At 47.8% G+C, this 16044-nt stretch overlaps 1 protein-coding gene across 4 annotated transcripts in view; it reads left to right on the forward strand.

Annotated features, from left to right (window-relative positions):
- AGK (acylglycerol kinase) overlaps nt 1–16044 on the forward strand; it is a 77569-nt gene that overhangs the window by 16488 nt on the left and 45037 nt on the right. For all 4 annotated transcript variants that reach the window (XM_053927334.1, XM_053927333.1, XM_071221707.1 and 1 more), the window contains exons 3-4: nt 12763–12802; nt 15609–15688. In XM_053927334.1, coding sequence (XP_053783309.1) covers nt 12763–12802; nt 15609–15688 — 120 coding nt within the window. The remainder of the gene's footprint in view (nt 1–12762; nt 12803–15608; nt 15689–16044) is intronic.

Raw genomic sequence — 16044 nt, forward strand, 5'->3', positions numbered from 1 at the left:
TGGCGTCAAAGCTGGGCTGCAGCCCTCCGTGACTTTGGGCGAGTTATTCCGGCTTGCGGAACTTCACTTGTGTTCGTGGAACAGTAACTCCCCGCAGTGTAGCGACACTTCGGTGAGACCGTCACAGCTCTGGCACGTGCCGAGAGGAGCAGCTACTTTTATTACTGATGTGCAAGGCGCTCTGTGCTGGGTCCTGTCCGAGTGGTTCAAAGTAAATGGAAGGGCTGCCTAAAGAACACAGGATTAGTTACTTTTCATTCTGGACACTTTAAATACAAAAATTAGAATAGTGTAATGAATCCACACATACCATCACCCAGCTTCAATAAATAGCCACATTTCACTAATCTTGTCTTGCAACTTTCTTTTTCCTAGAATATCCCAGATAGTCCCTCTCATATCATTTTACCCATAAAGATTTCAGTACCTCATTTCAATGAGTAAGGACTTTAAAAAACCTCAGCGCCGTTATCTTGAACCTTTCTGAGTTAGCAGTCTCCCATATCACCTAATGTTCAACCTGTTTGTATTTCCTCTGTTGTCACCCCGTTCTCTGTGGTACAGTTGGGTTCTCATCAATGTCAGAACAAGCTTCGTACTTCGCATTTGGTGTCTGCCTCTGAAGCCTCGTACGCGACAGCGCCTCCTCCCTTTTGTGGGACTGGTGTGGTTTAGAGCCCAGGCAGGTCTCCATTGCCCCTCGACTTTCTCATGCTCTGGATTTGGCAGGTCGCTTACAGCATGCGGTGTGTGCAGCCGTGTTGGAGTAGGAGACAGAAAGAAAAATCAGTGACACTGATTGTCTTTATTTAAAACTGTGACATTGTAGTCATCATGGGGTTTTTGTATTCATTTTAATTTTTTAAATTTTGTATTAAAATATTTATCTTTATTATGATGTCTTTTTGCCATTCCCTTAAATTTTGCACCCGAGGCGTGTGCCTCGCTCCCCACATTCCAGCCCTGGCCATGAGTTAATTTGTTCCTCTGTCTTACAATCTAGGGGTTAGGTCCAGATTCTAGGCTTCGCTGTTCGAAGCATGGGCGTGGTCCGGCAGCACAGGTTATTTCTGGGGGCTTCTTAGAAATGCAGAATCTCAGGCCCCAGCCCAGACGTGCTGAGTCAGAATCTGCATTTAACCAGACCCCTGGGGTCTGCATGCACTTTAACATGTGAGGAGCGCCACTCGGGAGGCGTAGTTAGACGCGGGTTGAATGGCTTTGGCAAGAATGCTTCAGGGGCATGTCGATTTCTCCTCGCTGCGTCCCATCAGGTAGCACACGCGCCTGGCTGTCCTGCTTTGGGGACGTCGAGACTGAGCAGTGGAGTCAGCTCTGGTCAGCCTGATCCACCCGTGAGAAAGTTAAGAAGGGTGGCTCCTGAGTGTCCACTAGAGCGACGTGGTAAAGAGGAGCAGCAGCCCCAGGCGTGGATTTGAACGTTGACTTCACACTCACCAGCTGTGCGGCCCTGGATGCAGTACTTACCCCGAGTGTTGGTTCTGCCTGCCGACTGGAGGGCACAGCAGCGCCGCCTCCCTGGGCAGCTGCTCAGGCTTTCCCGCAGAGAAAGCGCTCCATCGGGGATAGTGCTGCTTTCCCCTCTTATGGCTCTTCCCTCCTTATCAGAGAAAGCGTCACAACAAAGGTGCCATGAACTGGGCCTTGCAGAGTGAGCATGACAGTGCTCTCTGGCATATTAGTGACTTCAGCGTAGACAGGAAATGGAGATGCTCAGTGTGTCTTTGGAGACTGGAGAAGAATTGGACTTCATCGTAGAGTTGCATTTTTTTCTCATTGGAAAGTCTGTAGTTTGCACATAAGACAAGAAAGGCAGGCGCCAGCGTGGCGGCCTTAGGAACAGGGCAAATAAATGGGCAGCTGTGACGTCTCGAGGGCGTGAACGCCGCCTGAGCCTGGTGCGCAGGCAGAGAGGCTGCTGTCGGGCCTGGGTCTGCTGCTTAGTGGCTGTGTGACCTTCATCAAATTACTGAACTTGGAAGGGCGCCTCAGTTTCCTCAGGGGTAACTGGGATACTGAGATCTGGCCAGCAGGTTGGTTTTGGGTGTCTAGTGCCTGGCCAGTAGTTGACTTCTCGAAAGATGCCAGCTGTTATTATTACTACTGGCCGAGCGGGTGTCTGGTTGAGGGAGAGGAAGGCAGGAGAACCTGTTTGTGGCCGTGCGGACAGAGGAGAGTTGCCAGGAGAATCGGTTGAAGGAGACGGTGTTCTGTTCCCTTTTAGAGATGTTGGTTTTGAGGCCCTGGCAGGCTCTCCAGGGGTAATTGTTAGATTCCAGGGGGAAGTTAGGAGGGAGCCACACTTGACCGGACTTGTATTTTTTTTATTTTTATTTTTTGGTATAGATCATGGTTTCAGTAATGTCTTGTGCTTTGTTCATCAGTATCTCTGGGATTTGGGACAAAGCGGGAGTTTTACGTGACGTCAGTCCCGAGACGCCCTGACTTGGCCGTCAGTGGCCCAGGCCTGGCTGGTTCAGCCACTGCGAGGGTAGTGAGGGGTTTCCCCATCGTGGCTCCTCTTCATTGTGGATTGTGTGACAATGTTAAGAAAGCAGTCTGTTTGACTTCTTAGCCGTTTCAAGGTTCATGTCTGTCACTCTGTGCCCAAGTGGATGCTGGATTTTGGGGTGTTAATAGGTACTATTTAAAGAAGCTCATTTATGGGCAGTTCAATGACATACATATCTGTCAGCCCCGATTTGATTAGGAATCAGGGAGCCTTTTTCATTTTAGAAAGATATGTTTTATTTGATTTTATTGATTTGAGAGAGAGAAAGAGAAACCAATTTGTTCTTCCATTTCTTTATACACTCATTGGTTGATTCTTATATGTGCCTGACCGGGGATTGAACCTGCAACCTTGGCGCATGGGGATGATGCTCTGACCAACTAAGCTGCCTGATCAGGGCTTTTTTTTTTTTTTTTTCCTTAAGTGCAATGAAATTTTATTATATTCCCTTTCCTTTCAACTCGTTTGTCAGATTACTTAGAAAACAGGTGTTTGTTATTTTTTAAAAATCTACATTACTTGTTTTGTTTCTTCCTCATGTTTATTGGTGTGGGGGGTGCTGAGATGGAAGGGCAGGAGATACATTTAAGTTATAGTTTGTTTTGTTGACTTTACATCATTTTTAGTGATATTTATATCAATGGTTTTAGCCGCTACCAGCACTGCAGACAGCTTTAGCATCAGCTGTGATTATTCTAACCCCTCGCTAGGCAATAACTGACCTCTCATATATTTTGGGTCGTGAACCAACACAAATACTTACCATGGAGTTTGAGCTTATCGGTCAGAAGTTGTCCAGGTCTGCGCTGCATCCTGGAGCCCAAGTGCATTATCACTTTGTGCACCCTGTTTGTACAGAACAACTCGCTTGGGTGGGCGGCAACTTGTCTTCTTGAAGAGCTGTTACAGGCCCTATAGATTGGAGTACCTTGTATGTCATTGACACCCAGTGTGCATTTGTTTGTAGCTGTGTGTGCAAATGTAAAGTGATCAGTAAAACAGACAGAGCTGGGTTTTGATTGCCTAGTAAAGTTGATGTTTTACAGTAAATGGCAGAAAAGTGTCTGGCATAGAATGTTTAAATTGAGGTGTTGGGTGTGAATGAACGGATGGAAAAAAGAGCAGGAAGTAGAAGGAGTAGATGGGCCGCGAAAGATTGCCAGTAGAACGCTAAGGAGAGTTACGCAGGGGTAGGAATCATTGCAAAAGCGGCTGGTGGCCTGTAGTGGCAGCCAGAGCCTCACCTGACGTGGTGCCATCTGGACTTGAACGTGAACCCAGCAGCCCGCGGAGACAGTCCCCAGAGCTCCGCCAACTCACTTGGCTGCTGTGAGTGTTAGGGTGTTGGAGTAGGCGCAGAAACTGATACTTTTGGGGAAAGCTGAGGCTAGAATAAGAGGGTGAAAACAGGATCATTACGTGTTCTAGGAGGAGAAAAAGAGTGAGATGTGAAGATAGAGGCTTCCTCCACTTGCAGTTTCCTCCGTGGAAAGAGGGAATAACCTGCAGAATCCACTTCCCCCTCCTTGGCTGCTGAAAGCTTCTCCAGAACGGACCAAAACGGTTAGCTGGGGTGTATGAGAGGACCCCTCAGGGGATGCCACTTTTCATTAAGTAATTGCCTGTCCTGAATTGGAGGGGGAACAAATTGTGCAGAGAAAACCCAAGAAATCAGGAGGTACTAGACATGTCTACAAGTAGTGGCTTTTTCCGCTGAAATACCCCTTAGTCCAGCGTGGGGCAAACGTCGGTTTACCGTTGTGAGCATGCGAAACACAGTTTACTCTTGTCTTATTATTTTTTAAATTGTTATTTTCCATAAGAAAAACTGTAAGCCTACTTTTACCTGACCCCGTATAGACTACAATGTTTGGGAACTAATAAGACTGAGAGAAGAGGGGTTTGCATGTCTGTATTTCAGAGGGTAGGAAAGAAAAGGCAATACATTAGATCTTCATTGTAGCTATTGTTAAATTATTAACTATTATTATCAGTGGAGTTTTCTCATTGCGGGGAGACTGAGTCTTTGGCTACTAAGTGCTTTTGAATGAATGAATGAGGAGTGGGGTTGGGTTCAGCTGGGCTTTTTCCTGAGCCCACTCGCAGAGAAGAAAACATCAGTATAGTGCTAACTCACGAACTGAGCGGACCGCAGGTGGTGGCGTTTGCCTGTGTACGTGATTAAACCGTGGACAGACCCGTATCTGTCGCATTCTTGTCATTTGGGAAGGCCCTCAGGGAACAGGGTAGGAGCAGAACATTGAGAGAAAAAGGCCACGCTGAGAATCAGGAGACCTGACTCCCAGGGCTGTCTTTAGTAACTTCCGTCTGATCTTGGACGGCTCCCCAGATGGGGCGTCTTCTCAGACGACATCAGTTACTAGTTTCCAGGTGCTGAATGGAGAAGGCACTGCTGAACAGGACCCTGCCCCACTGAGCACACCGGACTCCCCGGGGCTTCCGGACTCAGCTTGGAACTATGGGGTGTGTGCCGTGCACGGGTATCTCTTTGCCCAAATGAGAATCACCGATGGGAGAGACCGTGGGCCCCTGGGATGCTGTCGTATCACCTGGTTGGTGGGGATCAGCGTGTGCAGAGGGAGGTTGAAAACGTGGGACAAGACAACTCTTAAGGACTCTTCCAACCTTAACACTCGAGGTTTTCAGGAAGTAGGACTTGGGCTTGGGTACCTTCGATGCAGGCATTTTACTTGCCTGGCTGCAGGAGGGCTTTTATATTTCAACAGGGCGTTACACAGAGACAGTGAACGCAGGGATTCGAGACCTGGACGTTGCGGTCGACATTAAGGAAGCCGTGGTTAACAGCGGGCAAATTCATTATCTGGGGGAAGTCACAGATTTCGTGCAGTAAGCAGGTTAAAACATATTTTGGCAAAGGCCCACGGGGAGGATTGACTTTACAGAGACGTGAGATACTGCAGCTCCTTTTGTATTGGCTCACTCCTCAGAGTAGCAGTTTTTACTAGATTTTTCATTTCAGTGCTGAGCCATTCACTCTTGTTAACCAAGGATAAGACTTCTTCCTCCCTCCCTCCCTCTCTCTCTCCCTCCCTTCCTATTTTAGCAAATTTAGTCTTGGGGAAATCCTCTTGGCTTGCTTTACATTATTAAAAGTGTTGATTTTTTTGCCTTGCTGAACAGACCACCAACTGAAGAAACCCACTCAGAGACACCATTTGACCTCAAAGCCCGGACCACAGGGGCGGTGCACTTGCCACTCGTGCAGAGGGAAGCCGTGCCCTGTCCTGTGCGATGACGGCAGACATTGTTAGCTCGGTTTTTCTGTTGCTGAACTTCCACCACTAGCAACAGAGACGGTGGCGATTTAATGCCAGTGACGGCCCGGCGGCCCCTGTTCTCTCTCTCTTATGTGTGCTAAGGGGCACTGAGATGAGGGGCCGGCCCTTACTGCACAGTGATCAAGGGGCTTCTTCCCGGCCCTCTGTACTTTCAGGACATTAGGGCAGATCTCCAGGCCCTCGCGCTTGGGACCGATAAGAAGGTCCAAATTTCTTAAGTAGCGGGTGGCACATGATGGGGAGGCCTGGGGAACGAGAAGAGAGATCATCCTCAGGTTGCTGGAAAGGCCAGGCCAGAAGGCCCTAAAATCCTCATCAGAACCGTTCACATTTTTCCTGTTCTCTTAGAGTCTCTAACCTCTCACACTGCCCTTTTTCTCCCAGCCACACAGGCCTTCTTTAGGTCCAGAACACCAAGCTTTCTTCCTTATCAGGCAGCATCTCCCCCGCGTGGTCACGTCTTTCTCTTGGGCAGACGAGGCCGGCACTTCCCGTGCCTGCAGGGCCGTGCTGCCCAAATCATTGTCTGTGTGGGTGGGGAGTCGGGCGTATGGGAGGTGGGCGATGTTAATTTGAAAAAGCTCTCCCTCTCTGCACGCAAGAGGATCCCTTCTCTGAGCTTCATTTTCGTCATTGCTTCCATTGCCACCCCACCCCCACTGGTACAGGGGCCACCGCCCCTGGTAATGTAATGATGAATTATTCTGGAGAGCTTGGATGGGTTGAAGTAATTGCTGTAAGTATCGAAACTTGAAATCTGTTTCACGCGAAGCAAAACTGTGTTTGCATACGTAAGGGAAAAGCTGGTGGTAGAAACCGTACGATTTGCCTCTGGCCTGTAGCGGGAAGTACTGTTTTTAGGGAAGCAGGATGGATCGATGGGATTTTTCTCTCCGTGGGAAGTCGTTATTGAAGTAAGAACTTACCTCATTTTGCAGTCCTACAGCAATAAATAAAACATTTACGGCTTAGAATGAATTGGGAGCATCTCATTTCCTGTGGTAGCGGGCACTTTCACATTCTTTTAAAGCCTTGGGCTGGGTGACATCAGATTTTTTTTTTTTTTTCATTTTATAATCCAGAAGCTTCTCGTTTCCTTCTGTCAAAGAAAACCTGCACTTCATCCTGAGCACACCTTCGGAGGCCCTTTTTGATATGATTCCATCTTGCAGCACCTTGTTCAGATTGCGTTTAGTGTCAGTTCTCCCGGGAGGCAATGCGGTGTCGTGGAGAGAACACGGGCTTGCAATGGATACACACTGGTTGTGTGTCTGTGTGTGAGAGACAGGGTTTTAGCTCACATTCAGACTCTTGACCGTTAGCACTCCGGGATTTCTCCGATGGCCAGTCCCAGCCACTGGGACGCTTCTTGTGGTTCCTCACTTAGCTTGTTTAGAGGGTACTAGTTCTGTTACCTCCCTCCAGACACACACACACACACACACACACACACACACACACACACACACACACAGACCCTCTTGGCTCTAGTAACACGCCCATGATGTTGGAAGTTGTTATCCTCTCCTGTACTCACCAGAGTGATTCTTCCTCTTGCCTTGCCTTTGGGGGTCGTCCCACTGAAAGACCGGCCCCGCCAATCTCTATGTTCAAGGACACCAAATACTCACACAAACAACCACCTTCAGCCTTTCTTGCAGTGAGTCTGTCTCTCCTGTTCAAACATTTGCTACTTCCTTTCACACAGGTATTCACTGAGGACCTTCTATCTGTAACAGTCTGTGCTCTGGAAGAGAAAATGGTGACTTCTCCATCACTTGAGACAGTTACAGTCAAGGGAGAAAGCTGACACTCGGTTTTGTGTGCCGCGGGGAAAGGACACGGGTGGTATGTGTTGGGCCTTCTATTTCTTGAAGGCAGAGGGGATAAAACGATCAGATCCTTGGAGGGGCAAATCACTGTGACTTTCAGAACCAGCAGAACGTGCAGTTTGTCGAGTGTAGAGGCAGCGTCGGGATGCTGGGAGAGCAGGAAAATGGTGCTTAGCCTGCTCCTCCCTTGGCCACTGCGTTTCTCCTCGGCTTTCAGATGAGGCGCAGTCTCAGTCTACTTGAGCCTCCGCTGGCGTTTCCTGCCCGCACACCCCGCAGCTCTTTCCAACGCTCCTGCTCCTCCGCCCGCAGGGTCACCTTCCCCACGCCCCTCCCTCCTATCTCTGCGGTGTGTGTATTCGGCACCTGCACGGCACGGCAGACTACTGTTCCAGATGTGTGTCTGGCTGGACACCCGCCTGGGGTCTCCTCGCGGTCGCATGCCCACAGATCCAGTTCCTCCTGCCCCGCACCTCCTCCTGCCTGTCATCTCTGCAAACAGCGCCCGCCGCTGTCACGTGGCCACCGCAGAACTTCGGGTGCTGTCTTTGACCCCGCCCTTTCCATTCCTTCCCGCAAGCCAGCCCTCACGTTTACTCCTGAGTATCTGCTGAGTCTGTCCTCTTCCCTCGGTCCCCGCTGCTGCCGGGGTCCCGGTGCCCGTCGTCGTCGCTGCCATCACTGACCTGCAGTTCCTAAAGGGCCCTGCCTGGTCTCCCACGGTTCAGTCTTCCTGTGGCCAGTGCCGCCTTCCGCCTGCACCCAGAAAGATCCTTCTAAAATGGAAAGGGGGTTTCTACATCTGTTCTGTTCTCTTTAAAACCTTTTAATGGCCATTAGGGTAAAATCCAGGATTTTTAAATAGCTTAAAAGGCCCTTGGCGACCCGACCCACCTGTGCAGGACTCCTCAGACCTCCTCTGCTGCTGCCCCTGCCGTGGCGGCCACCTCCAGCTGTCCCCACCCGCCTCAGGCTCCTGTGTCCATCACCTTCCAGCACTTGCAGGCTTCCCGCACCGGGACCGGGGATTGTACACATTCGGACCAGGGCTCGAACTTGCAACCCAGACATGGGCCCTGATGGGGAATTGAACCCTCAACCTTCCAGTTATGGGATAGTGCTCAGCCAACTGAGCCACACTGGGCGAGGAGGAAGTTCTCTTTTGAAATAGTTTGCAGAGCTTGCTATAGACCATCAGAATACCTTAATGGGAGAACTCTTTTTTTCTTTGAGATGTTTGATTTTTAGAAACAGCTTGGTTCACAGAGTACGACCAAGATGGTTAACACCATTTTCGATATTTAATAAAAGTATGATTACAATGAGATTTTCCTTTGTAGTATCTAAATTGATACATATTCTGTCTTTCTCACAAGTTGTACTGACAGCATATTCCTTTTGACACATTAACATTCAGGAAACTATCAAAAAATCTCGATTTTTGAATAGCACTCTGATAAAATCAAGCAGTGTTAGTAAGCTCAAGAGAGATGTCTTTAATAATATTCGTAATCACCAATGGACCATCAAAATTTTCCTTCTAGCAAAGAAGAATTTAGGAAAATATGATCCAAGGTGCTACCCCATATTCTTACACAAATTTGGGGCTCTTCTCTTTCTAGGCCACAGGAGTCACGGCCAAAAGCAGATGGTTGGTTGTTTTAATTTCTTTTAGTTCGACCTTAAATATCAACGTGGCTGAAACACAGTGCGGAAGGCGGTCCCACTTTGACGCAGAGGAGCCTGGCGCCTCCAGGGGCCTGTTCCTCGTAGAAGGGAGGAGCCGGCAGGGGGAGAGGACAGGGGGGTAGAGACGGGCACTCTGTCTACAGAAGCACAGAGGACGTGCACAGCATAATCCTCAGGATGTGTTTATAGGCACGAGACGGGGGGCACAGGCTGATGCCTGAACTAGAAAAAACATTCAAGCGAGCCGTCGAGGGGAGCAGCCGGGCAGGGCTGGAGGCGGTGGAACCCAGGCTGGTGGGGAAGCTGGACGGGGGCTCCAGTGCACGGGGACCGGGGACCGGCCACAGTGGCCTCGTTGTGGTCCGAGACCCAGCGTTGCTGAGGGCTCAGTGCATTCCCTCGTCATTGTGTAGAAGGGTATGGATGGGAGGTATGGAGGCAGCTGTGGAGGGTTGTGGACATGTCGGTTATTTTAAACTATTTCACTAGTTTGTACCCTGAACTTACCTCATCCTGTGTGTGTGTATTTGTTGATGCTAGAATGATGGAGAGGGGTGGGGGTGGGGAGAGGGATGCGCGGCTCTCTGTGAATCCTGGGTGAGGGAGGAGAGAGGAGCTTGTACAGCCGACTCCCACTTGCCACAGGGTGGTCGTGCAGCGATGTCACTCAGGCACGTGGGCACTGAGCCTGGCAGGAAAGGCCTTGTGAGCTGGGCCTCACAAGGGCCTGGTGGCCGTGATGTCTTTGTCACAGTACAGCATGCACTTTGGAGGAATTGGTGTCATTATGGTTTTCCTGGCACCTTGGTCTTCACTGGCAACCTGGGCGGCATTGGCACGTGCCCCGGGAGAGGGTTTTCTGGTGGAAGCCGCCGTGCGGTGGGATCTGAGGCTGCTTCTCCAGCCTGGCTGTGGAGGAGAAATCACTGAGCAGCCTTAGACGACACCTGTGGCCAAAATCGAATGATTGGTTGTTTTAATTTCTTTTAGTTCAACCTTAAATATCAAAATTCAGTTTAAATCTCTATAAAGCTGCAAAATACAAGGACAACGATTTTATGAAAAAGTTCTAGAAAGGGAATTTAAATGAAATGCCTATTTCTCCTTTAAATTCTTTTCTGTAAATTATATGTTAGTCATCCTTTCTGGGTACTAGTTTTCTTTTTTGGGGGGGTGGTATTTATTTTTATTTTGTTTTATTGTAACATTTTTTAAATTGTTGTTCAAGTACAGTTTTCTGCCTTCCCCCCACCCCAGCCCTCCCTACATCCTTCCCCTGTTTCCACCCCCCCCCTTGTTATTGTCCATGTGTCCTTTATAATTGTTCCTATAAACCCTTCACCCTTTTCCCCCATTACCTCCTCCCTTCACCCCTCTGGTCACTGTCAGCCTGTTCTCAATTTCAGAGTCTTTGGTTATATTTTGCTTGCTCGTTCGTTTTGTTGATTAGGTTCCTGTTAAAGGTGAGATCATATGGTATTTGTCTTTCACCGCCTGGCTTATTTCACTTAACATAATGCTTTCCAGTTCCATCCATGCTGTTGCAAAGGGTAGGAGCTCCCTCTTTCTTTCTGCTGCATAGAATACCGCTGTGTAAATGTACCATAGTTTTTTTATCCATTCATTTACTGATAGCCTGGGTACTTAGCCTGGGTACTTAGGTTGCCTCCAGCACTTGGCTACTGTAAATTGTGCTGCTGTGAACATTGGGGTACATAGGTTCTTTTGGATCGGTATTTCAGGGCTGTTAGGATATAATCCTAGCAGCAGAATTGCTGGGTCAAAAGGCAGTTCCATTTTTAGTTTTCTGAGGAAATTCCATACTGTTTTCCACAGTGATTGCACCAGTCTGCATTCCCACCAACAGTGCTCTTAGGGGTTCCCTTTTCTTCACATCCTCTCCAACCCTTGTTGTTTGTTGCTTTGTTTACCCAGGCCAGTCAGCTGCAAGGACTGGCTGGGACCACTGAGCACCAACCGCTGCCCTCGGTGGAGGATCAGCTGTGCAGGGGCAGGGTGGTGGCGCTCCTGCATGGTCTGCAGCTGTGCACTGGGTGCGCTGGCCCTGGGGTTTTCCAGGTGGCGCAGGCCCAGGTCAGCCCCAACCTGTGTTTTTTGTTTAGTTTTTTTTTTTTTTAGATTCAGTTGTTAGTAGTTGTGGATTTCTTGCCATTTTAATGTTCATAGTTTTGATCTTCTTTTCTTAAATAAGTCCCTTCAACATTTCATGTAATAAGGGCTTGGTGATGATGAACTCCTGTAGTTTTACTTTGGGAAGCACTTCATCTGCCCCTCAATTCTAAATGGTAGCTTTGCTGGATACAGTAATCTTGGTTGTAGGCCCTTGCTTTTTGCTTTTCGCTTTTCATCACTTTTAATACTTCTTGCCAGTCCCTTCTGGCCTGCATCAGCTGACAGTCTAATGGGAACTCCTTTGTAGGTAACTCTCTGCTTTTCTCTTGCTACTTTTAATATTCTCTTTATCTTTAACCTTTGGCGTTATAATTATGATGTGTCTTGTGTGGGATACTCTGTGCTTCCTGGACTTGTATGTCTATTTCCCGAAAGGCAAAATTTTGCCACATGCCACAATTTTCCCTTTAGTGAATAAGCAGATGTCCGACACTGACACAAAAAATAAGGGATTCAGATAAAACAGCAGCAGAAGCAACTGAACATGGAATTTGTTTCTGGGGAATGATCTGGGCAATTCCCACTGGGTCAGAAACACGCAGGGTGGGTGCATTGCCTTTCTATCACTGCCCTAGTGACTTAGCACCACACAGGTTTGTTATCTTACCTTCTGTGGGGTGGAAGTGCAGCGCGGTTTTGCTGGGCTGAAATCCAGGTGTCGGCAAGGCGCTCCTTTTCGAGGTTGTCGGGAAGAGCCCATGTCCTTGCCTTTCCAGCCTCCAGGAGGTCCCCCGGGTCCTGATCTCCATCTTCAAAGCCAGAGGGTTGCCTCTCTCAGACCACCCATCCTCCATAATCAGATTTGCCCCTCGTCACAGCCAGGAGAGTTTCTCTGCTTCTGAAGACCCTGGTGATTAAATTCGGCGGCCTTCACAGTGCACCGGAATCTGCCTGTCTCCAGGTGCCACACTTACTGCCATCTGTGTCGCTGCAGAGCCTCCGGTCCTGGGGGTTCGGATGTGGCCATTTCAGGGGGCGTTATTCTACCTGCTGTTATATGGAAGTCATTAACACCGTATTTCATTCAGAGGAAGTGTTTTTCAGACACCCTAATAATTGGTCATAGGTCTTCAAGAAACTTCCACTCGGGATTTTTATAGGGAAGAGTTGTACATATTTATAAAAAGCGCTACTTTGCTTGGTTTTTAACCTGCCTGCTAAAGCTAACATTCATTCTCTTTGTTTTCTCCGACAGTGACAACCTGCTGAGGAGAGCGGCCTGTCAGGAAGCTCAGGTAGTGCCACGGGCTGTGGGACAGGGAAAGCCCGTCATCTCCACTGTGCGGGAGACGCGGCTGCTCGGGGCACTGGCACTGTGCCTTCCATCCCCGGGTTTGGGTGTTTTCCCACGCTCGGGGGATGAATCAGGCGAGAGCCAACAGAGGGAGTGAGCCGTCTGGTGCGGAACAGTTCCACGCCCACCTGCTTAGGCTGGTGTCAGTCCCGGCTGCTCACAGGCCGTGGCTCCCGGAGTTCGTGCCCATCCGCAGTTGTCCCTGAGGATGAGGCTGAGCCCTGACTCACCCCCATCCGAAGAACCCCGTGGGGTATCAGTTCAGAACAGGTGTTACCTCTCAAAGTCAAATCTTCTTAAAACTGTGGATTCGTATTTCTAAAGCCCGACTCTCTCAGCACAGCCGATTGTACCTTGCACACTGTTAGCCCGCCCCGTGATGGTGCGCTTATGTGAACCACATTTTTATTCTTCTGTCCCCTCCAAACTTGTGCATTATACCCTGCAGGTGAATGTCCGTGACTGAGTTGCCTTCTTGTTGTATGCCATTTAAGTTTATTATGGCAGAAATGCCAAAAAAAGGAACAGGAAATGAAAAAGGTATGAGGTCTATAGTAGGAGACGTGGGTGGCAGACCTACTGTTTGTCCCTGAAATGTCTTCGTGGATGACAATGACAATGGATGCTATTAGCAAATAAATTCCTCTCTTCGTGATTGCTTAACCATTCTAAATGTGTTTTCAGAACTTGAGCACTTGGTCACTTGTTTTATCTCATGTGGCTCTAAGTTGTTTTGGAAATGAACTCGAACTTTGTATTCAAGTCAAGGTGATCCCCACCACAAGTTAATTTTCCATTAGCAACTGGAAAATTTTCTTGGGAGAGGAACCCTTTCTTTCTCTCTTCAAGAGAGAGCAGTCATGGGGTCCTCCCTGGCCTTAGATAAATGCCTCCGCCTTTGTTTGGAAGTCCATTCCCTCTTACTTTTTCAGAGACTCTGTTCCTTGGGTTATTTCCACCTTTTCATTTATTTACCTCTTCCCACTGTTCTTTTTCTTCTTACTTATTTATTTTTAGAGAGGGGAAGGGAGGGAGGAACATCAATGTGTGGTTGCCTCTCATGCGCCCCCTACTGGGGACCCAGCCCACCACCCAGGCATGTGCCCCGACTGGGAATCGAACCAGCAACCCTGTGGTTCGCAGACCAGCACTCAATCCACTGAGCCACACCAACTGTGGTTCTTCCCACTGTTCTAATTCTCCTCCTCCCAACACACACTTAGCTCCTGTCTGATAAAAGCGAATTCATTCTTAGAGCCTCCTCTAGTTACATTTCCTATTTATATTTATGTCCTTCTCTTAAGTCTAAATTTTTGAAAGAATATGATTTTTTAAATTTCATGTAAACTGAGCTCGTCATAGTCTTACATAAACTCCTTAGCCTGCTGTGGACCTGAACCTTGAGTTGCATGTCAGTATTCCAGAGACTAGAAACCAGGACACGGGGGAAGAAGGTGGAACTGTGTTTCCGGAACTGGGTGGGCACAAGAACTTGGTTAATTATATCATTTGTGGCCACGTTCCAGAAACAGTGTGGATAGAACAAGAACAAATTACAATATTTAGAGATTTGGCAGCCAAATGTTAAGGTCTAATTCAGTAAGAGTGAAAACAGTAGAAATTATAATGTACCAGAGTATAATTTTTTAACAAAGAAACAGTATGTCTTTCTGAAGTATTCAAAAAAAGTTAATGTTTTTAAAGCAAGAAATAGACAATGGTAAGAAAGGATCTCCAGTGGACTCTCAGGCAGGAGGTAGATTTACAGTCGGCTATTTAATGAGAATTTGGTTGTTAACTTTCATTTTTCCCTGTAGTTACTCTGTACGTCCATCCTGGAGTCCTGCCTTCTTGGCCCAGACCTGCTCCCCACCGTCTAAGACTCGAACTTTGCCCTTTCTGCTGCTTTCCTCTCTCGTCCTCTTTGTGGATCTGGTGAAGTCCAGAGGTGGTGGCGTAGCTCTCGTTAGTCCCCACCCCTAGATCTCCGTGCCTCTTAATTCAGCCTCGTCCTTCCTCTGCTCTTTAGAGCTGGTAAAGAAGGAGAAGTTCGGATTTTGGAGTTCGATTAATGTAAACGCTAGGCTGTAATTTATTAACAGTGTGACTTTGATTCAATCTTTCTGGATCCTGTCTTTCTAATCTGTTGAAATGGGAAAGTTTAAGACCGCCTAGGTTTCTCAGAACTAAGAATAATGCGTGTGAAAGTGGCAAATACTAGGTGCTTAGTGAACATTAATTACACTTCTTTTCCTGTCACAGTTGATGCTGCTTAGTTATCATTCAAGGTAGCAAAGCAGAGGAGGCAGGTAGAGTATTAGTTCACATATATGTAAATATATGAAGATTAATTGGTACCACAAAGATTCTTCATGAATAAGCTTTAGTAATAAGTTGAAGTAGAAATAGATTACACTTTGAAAACTAAAGACAAATGGATTAAAATCCCCTTCTGGCAGCGATTGTCTCCCTTGTGTGTTTACAATAACCCTAGCCATAGCTTGTGGGGGACACACAAGTTACCTCAAGTAGGTAAAGCAGCGTTTGCTTGTTATTAAATAATGGGACACTTCTGTGTGGTTGCTTATGGTGTTTGTGTTAATGTGAAATCATGAAAGAACATTTTTTTCCCTCCTAGAGTAACTATTATACCTTCTGGAAGTAAATTCGTTTGGAATGAAAGAATGTATGTGATCACTGACTGAATAAAAGGACATTCACTTAAAACTTTTCTTTTTCCCTTTTAGGTGTTTGGCAATCAACTCATCCCTCCCAATGCACAGGTGAAGAAGGCAACCGTCTTCCTCAACCCCGCCGCTTGCAAAGGGTGGGTGACGTGTTAAGTGCGCATTGGCGCTTTGCTGCATAGTCAGTTTTATAAGGGGGAGAAATAATCACAGAATGTCAGGCAGCTAGTTGGATTGTTTGGAACTGGAAGACTAGGTTCAATACTCTTCCAGCAATAAGGTTTATAAATAACGGTTAACCAGGTACAACTCTAAAGCTAACTGGTGCTTAGCAAACTTGGCTAATTGAAGTTCACTGATCATTCCGGAATTAACACTCGCAGGTGAGTCTTACCTGCTTGGCAGCAGCCCCCTTGGGGAAACTCCTGCCGCCCTGACGTGGATTGTTAGACCTTCTCTGTTGCAAGGTGTTCAGAGACGGCCAGGAGCTCTGGGC

This window comes from Desmodus rotundus, chromosome 6 (assembly GCF_022682495.2).
Source record: "Desmodus rotundus isolate HL8 chromosome 6, HLdesRot8A.1, whole genome shotgun sequence".
Lineage (NCBI taxonomy): Eukaryota > Metazoa > Chordata > Mammalia > Chiroptera > Phyllostomidae > Desmodus > Desmodus rotundus.